The following is a 7,077-nucleotide window of genomic DNA, read 5'->3' as shown; positions in this document are numbered from 1 at the left end:
TTTCAGCCAAACTCATTTTTGATGTTGTACAAACTGCTCTCGACATAAACAGAAACAAACATCTCCTCACACGTGGACAGGATATCCTCTGTTCCAGATAACACACTGCTGTGACAGATCAGATTATGATTAAGAACTGTTGTCCCTCTCTTCTCTCTGTTCCCTGCTACTCTGCTGCTAGCAGCCAAGAGAAGGTTTAAAAACTCAGGTGGCTCTATCACGAGAACAGATCTGACAAATAAATTCACTTCTTTTATTCTCACAATTCTGAAAGTGGGACATGTTATGTTTTTAGTCAGCCCTGTGCTCAAACCCGCTGCATTTGTAATGAAGTTTTGACTCATTTTAATATGCGTCTTTCAGTTTTCATTCCCAGGAGTTTGTATTTTAGACACAGACGTCCACGGTTGTACCAAGATGGTATTTTGGCACTGATGTGTGCGGGCAGTCAGCCAGGCCACGCTGAAGACAACTCCGCATGTGCTGTTGGCACCGGCAGGAGGACGGGGAGTTACTTTCACAGCATGTTTATTTCAAAGTAAATGGGAAGTAGGGTTAGGCAAAGGAACGAACATAATCATTGTCTGACTCTGTGTGAATCGACGGCCAATTTAAAAGTTTATTTAATTCTCTCTATCACAGTATTTTAATCCTTTACCCCAGTACATTACTGTGTCACTTAGTTTTAGTAATTTCAATAATTTCCCAGGCCTGGGATAAATAAAGTATTTTTCTTCTTTTATTCTAACCCTTTATGGGGCCAGTGACCATATTTGGTAACTTCCTTTGACGTTCAATATGTCCGCCCTGTGGCTCTCCTTGAGGTTGAAGAACCACGTGCACTTTGATTTAGCTTTTATATCCGTGCCAATATCACTACCTTACAAAAAAAGTCACTAAACAAATATTCCAGGCACTTTATAAACACTTTGTTACTGGTTGTGTACGCATCATTACCTCAAACTACTTTACTTTTTCTTTTATTTATTATAAATCCCCTTTTTTTTAAACCATAGACGGGCAAGTTACCATATTTGGTAACTTTATTAATCTAACATTTATTTTTTTAAACTCACAAAAGTAAAAAATATCTTGAAATATCCCTATAACACCCTATTTTCCAGGTATTTTCAAGGAATGCCCTATAACGGTGATCCACGTCTGGAATCTTCATTACATTATTTAATCATCTTCGTAACATGATCCATTAAGTCATCCATGCTCGGTCAAAGGCAGCTCTGACTTTGCGGCGGTGTTTGTGCTCATCTAAGTCGTTAGGTTTCATTAGGTGTTAGACGAAGCTGTTAAACACCGAGTGACAGACTGACAAAAGCATAAAACGAGAGAGGAGACGCCGAAGAGTACAACGAGAATAGACCTTATTAAAAAGACAACCTGCAGACATCATCTCCAGCGTGAACTGCTCTTTATATCCAACAAAACATACTTAATGGCATCTCGCAGTTTAACTTGCTATTAAATGTAAAAGCTCGCCGTATAAACAAGGTGCTCTCCTTCGCCTCTCGCTTAATTGCTGCTGCAGAACGGTACCTCGGGTATTACTCAGGGACCAGCACTGGCGAAGATGAGTTTTCAAAACATACTTTTTAGACCTTCAAAGATTAATAGTTGCAGTGATTATCACAGAGAATTAAAAAAATCTTCATCAAGGTGCTTCGTGGATGCTTAAATCCTCTAATTAAATCAACAACACGTCTTTAGTTCTAGCCAGCACGGCGACCTTCAGTCTTAGGATAGACACCCACCCTCATCGCTGCATCCGGGCCCCATGCATGGCTCAAAATCCTGGGTGTGTGGGCAGGGGACGCTGAGGTCCAGCTGGGCCTTCAGCATCCTCTGCCTCATCCTCTTGCCCTTCTCACAAGTGGCCGAGCTGCAGACTGACCACGGAGACCAGTTGGAGTAGATGCACGTCTCGGGAGTATCGTCTGTGGGATGGAAAAAGGGAACAGGCGTGCTGTAATAGCCTCCCACTGTTAAGTATGCTTTTAATCTTGGATGTGTCTGAGTGGGAGAGAGGGAGAGCGAGTGAAAGAAATGGGAACAGGAGCCAGACCTTCCTCTTTCTCCTCCTGGGCAATATCTGCTACGATGTCATCAACATTGTCCGGCACGATGTTGCACTGCTCGCCCTGTGGACACACACACATGCAGAGATATTGCTACAGTAATCCACCTCTCTGCAAGCACTCTCCTCCTCTGTTTGCTATTTCTAAACCCTGTGGAAGCATGCAAGTGAATACAAGGTCAGACTGGGCTTTAAATAGTCAGCACAAAACACACCGAATGAAATTGTACTTTTGTGTGTCTGTGTAATATAAGAATGAATTCTGCAACTAAATGAAGTTAATCACAGAATCATGCACAGAAAAAGAAAAAAAAAAAGATCTTTCAAAATCCCCACAGCTGCCTCTAGATGCCACTGACGGACTGCTAACCTTTCATCCCTCTCTGGTTTGCAGCTACCATCAAATTATAAGCAGAGAAGGGTTTATATGTTACAGAGGATGGATTTAAATACCTGCCATGAACGCTTCAATTTGCTTTTTTTCAATACTTGCCTTGCAGCTGATTTAACCTATCATGTAATTTACTATTATTAAAATACAGTGTCCTCCAAAAGCCTATTATGCACTGAGTGACACTGATCTTATTGTTACTTAAGGCGTACAATCAAAGCTTAGCATTGAGGCAAAAGTACGGATTGTCTTTAGCTTTTTTCGGCCGCCGCACTTTCTTCACATTTGTTTCTGTTTTTCACCCCTTATCGATCCATACCCCATAATGTAAACGTGAAAACCTAAAATGTCACACTGATGTAATTATTCAGAGCCTTTTGCACTTAGATGAAGCACTTTAGACAGCAGATACAGCCTCGATTCTTTATGGGAGACACCTGGATTTGGAGATTCTCTGCCATTTTTTTGTGCAGATCCCCTCAAGCTCCGTGAAGTTGGATATGGACTGACAATGGACAGCCCTTTTCACATCCCCCCCAAAGATGCTCCATTGGGTTTAAGTCCAGTCAGTCAGTAAATTGGTCAGGATTGTTCTGGAGCAGATTTTCATTGAGGATTTGCTCTGTTCGGGCTTCCTTCAACCCTGAGCAGTCTACCTGTCTTCCTGATGCTGCCACCTCCATGCTTCACCATGGGGATGGTATCGGGCATGTGCAAGGTTTCGAAATTAGGCCAAAATGTTTAAACCTGGACCAGACAAACTTGTTCCTCACAGTCTGAAAGTCCTTCAGGTGTTTTGTTTTTGCAAACTTCAAGCAGCCACCCATACGTCTTTGACTGAGGAAAGGCTGGTCAGTCTACCGTAAAGCTCTTGGAAGAGTTCTAGCTGTTCCAAACGTCTTCCATTTTAAAATATGGAGGTCACTATAATCTTGAGAACCTTCGATGCAGCAGAATTTTTTTTTTTTTTTTTTTACAGCCTTCCACAGACCTGTGCTTTGATGCAATCCTGTCTCTGAACTCTGCTGGCAGTTCCTTCAATCTCATGGATTGATTTTTTGCTCCAATATTCACTCTCGGCTGTGACACCTTTTATAGACAGGTGTGCGCCTTTCCAAATCATCTTTAGTCAGTTAAATTTACGGCGTGGAAGCATTTTTCAGAAAGGATCAAAGAGAAGTGGGAGGCATCTGAACTAAATTTCAAGTGTCACAGAAAACTGAACAACACAAGTTGCACCTGTCAGAATATATACGAGGGTCACCGGCTGCAAACACTGGACGATGTCATATAAATGTAAAATGTGCTGTTGCAATGCCTGTATTATTATTCCTATCATACCAAACCTACCAACTAGTTGTATTTACACCAAGAGCTGGCAGACAGACCTTTCTGGCTATGCGCTCCACCACCACTCTGGCCACAGGAGTGATAGCGCCTCCTTCAGGATCATAAAAGGGACTTTGTGGATGATCCAGACTGGTCAGGGGACGGATCTTGTCCTGCGGCGTGGAAGGCTTGTTGGGAGACTAAAAGAACCACAGAAGAAAAGAAAAAAAAAAAACATACATGGGACACAAAGCAGAGGATCTTTGGGACTTCAAAAATAACACACAGTGTCAGGATTGCTTTGAAAAATACATTTGCACAAGTACAATGAGCACAAAGTCAGTCAAAGTTACACAAAGAACAAGTCATACAAAGGACACGTTTCAAAGTCAGAGAGCAGCTGTGAAAGAGCTCTGTAGTTTATATGGGAGATGCTCTTATTAGTCAACAGTAAAGGTCTGCCAGCATGGGGTTGATAGAAGCACCACCGCCAGAGGCAGTCTGGAGGCAGACGACCGGCTCATCCGTTACACCCTCCCACCCCTAACCCCCCCACCGTGGCCACCCAGAAAAAAGAAAAAAAAACAGAGAACTGTTTGTTTTGTGAGGAAGAGAGAAATACTGAGAAGGGTAATGAGTGGCTACTAATTAAAAGATGCATTAAAAGCAATGCCACACAGGACGGCTCTCATTACTCTGTGACTGGCCTGTGCCATTAACAACTTTGTAACGGCCTGCCAATGTCCCAGCCTACTTTAGAACAGTCACACTTCTACAGCTGGTGGTTGCACAGTGCATAGGTTTCTCTCTGATTTGTGTAATTGGTCTGTTTTTTTTTTTTTTAAAGCTCTGTGATCTGTCTGCTAAAATAATAGCACAGTTTGAGAAAGTTAAATATCTATCATTTAACAACTGCAGCACACCTTTGGGATTTTAAATGTGTAGAACTCACCGAGGATCTCTTCGTTTTGTTTGAAAAATAACGTATTTGGACAAATTGTACATCAGAGTTGATGCCTGGGATTCACATTACTGCATTCAGACAAATCTCACTTGCAGACATCTGGTTGTCCACATGCAGCCCAACATTTGGGTCTGCACGGCCACTAAAATAGCAGCGGTGTGCACGCAACGCAGTCGTGTGCATGTGCAGAATACATAAATGTCAATCCACCGCACATGTATGGAATGGAGCAGTACATAAACAGTAACTAGATGTTCATACTGTCCACAGCTGTCTGTGTGCACATTCCCAAGAAAGTGTATTCAAGAATTAACAGGATGTGCCTCATGCAAGGGCTGACGCTCAGGACAGTTTGGAAACCGCTGTTGTATAGAATTGAAATCCTTCCACTTCCAGTTTAAAAAATGTTTTTTTCAAATTTACAAGCCGCAAAGAGTCCGTAAGCAAGGACGAGCTTGATGTACAAACAAGTGTGAGTGAGTGTGAGAGAGAGAGGAGAAGGAAAGGAGAACAAGTGAATATATATGCAAGAGGCCGGCCAAAACAAACAAGAGAGTACAGTTCAGCGGGTTCATCTGTGAGCTGCGAGGGATCAGCCAAAGGTTTCACACATGTAGGCGCAGAATTTGCTCAAACATACAGCCTAATCTGTTCGTTGCCGACTGGAGACAGCGAGCACGCAGCAGACAGCGCCTCAGAGAGCCGGCCGGGGAGGGGAGGAGGAGGAGGGACGTTGTTCAAGGCTGTTAAAGGAGAATTGGATGGGTGATGACACTTGAATTGTTGGAGCCTGGCAGCATGTGAAGAGGTGAGAGAGAGGGAGTGATTGTGATTGTGGGCAGAGAGGCAGATGAAGAGGAGGAGGAGGTTGGTATAATGACAAGGTCAAAATGTGAGTGTGAAGGGAAGTCTCGGCTGGTGATGAGAGCGAGGAGGAAGGTTATCCAGGGGGTAAAAGGTGGGGAGAGTAGCGGTTTGCAAAAGGCTGTGATTGCTGTGGGAGTGTGGGGTTGTAACCTGAGTTGAGTCGCTACATGAGGGACAAATGCTGTTTTTGTTGCAAGAGATCTCATTTTCCCAAAGTGTTTACTTTAAATAGTGATTAGGTTTTTTTGGAGCATGTTTGGAGGGTTTTTATTTTGTAGTTAATGTGATGTTTGTACTGACCTCGTATGTAACTCCGCTATCTGTCCCTGCATCCCAGGGAATCAGGTCCTGGACCACCTTCTGGGCCCAACCGCACTCCTTGGTGCACAAGTCCTCAGCAGACAGACCCACATTCCAATCTGGGCTGGGCCCCAACATAGTCAGGAAGGACATGAGGTGTCGGGTCCGGTCCACTGAGAATTCAGCTGAGGGGGCGGCCCGCCTGAGGAAGAGAGAGTGAGTTCTGAGTGAATCCGAGCAGTAAGTGTAAGTGTGAGTGAGTGAGAGGAAGGCCGGCGTTAGCAGCATCCCAACTGACAAGCGTGAACTTCATAAGACTGAGGCACTCCAAAGATGTGTTCTGCACAGCTCCTGAGGCTGTGCTGTACCTGCTTAAATGAGATGTGAAGCCCGAACAAAACCGAACTCGATGATGCGTTCGGTTGTTCCTCGTGTACTTTGTCAAAGTCGTACATTTTCCAACTTTGCGACCGGCAAGTTGACTTAAAATGAAAAGTTTCGGAGGCTGTTTTGATGCTTAAGTTCTGACATTTTACTGGCAGTGTATAATAATAATCAACAACAACAAATTCAGGATACTACAAACAGCCTCCCACTCAGAGAATAGACTTTTTTTTTTGGCTTAAATCCCAACGTGGACGTTTTAATGTTCGTTATGTGCCGATAGCAAGTCTAGTCCAATTCAAGCTGCAACTTGAAAACGAGATAAGGTAGAACTTATTCCGTCCTGAAAGTAATCGCGGTGCTTTTACAGCCATTTAAATATTTATCTGCATTCATTTGCAAGCCTAAAGTGAATTTGGCACAGCCTATTTCTCAAAGCAACTTGGTCCAAGTGCTGCAGATAATGCTTCAAAACTATTAAATGAATGAACTTGAACAAGTCGGAGAAAACACATTAGTTACCCTCAGAGCCTGAACCGGTGCACCTGAATAATTCTTTACATTCATGCACTGTGATTTTCAGTTGCATATGCAAGTGAGACGCCTGCACTGTGGCTGTCATGATGGAGAGCAGCGCTGCAACATTAGCAGGCTGAGGTACACAAAGTAGAGGACATTAAAAAAAACACACACATCTATTTAAATCTGCCCAGACTGGCCCTGGTAACAGATTTTAAGCACTGACCTACAGCA

The 7,077-nt window shown here is 43.4% G+C and overlaps 1 protein-coding gene across 1 annotated transcript in view; it reads right to left on the bottom strand.

Moving 5' to 3' along the window:
* The window catches only part of LOC103368646 (spondin-1-like), a 14,270-nt gene extending 7,460 nt beyond the window's left edge, over positions 1–6,810 (bottom strand). The window contains exons 1-4 of the mRNA XM_008297070.1: positions 5,941–6,810; positions 3,869–4,009; positions 2,078–2,153; positions 1,767–1,949 (exon numbers count right to left, since the gene is read on the bottom strand). Coding sequence (XP_008295292.1) covers positions 1,767–1,949; positions 2,078–2,153; positions 3,869–4,009; positions 5,941–6,228 — 688 coding nt within the window. The 5' untranslated portion in view covers positions 6,229–6,810. The remainder of the gene's footprint in view (positions 1–1,766; positions 1,950–2,077; positions 2,154–3,868; positions 4,010–5,940) is intronic.
* Positions 6,811–7,077: the final 267 nt, after the last annotated feature.

The sequence above is a fragment of the Stegastes partitus genome, unplaced genomic scaffold (assembly GCF_000690725.1).
Source record: "Stegastes partitus isolate 25-593 unplaced genomic scaffold, Stegastes_partitus-1.0.2 Scaffold1183, whole genome shotgun sequence".
Lineage (NCBI taxonomy): Eukaryota > Metazoa > Chordata > Actinopteri > Pomacentridae > Stegastes > Stegastes partitus.
The sequence above is the reverse complement of the archived record's forward strand: the minus strand, read 5'-3'. Positions and strand labels throughout refer to the sequence as shown.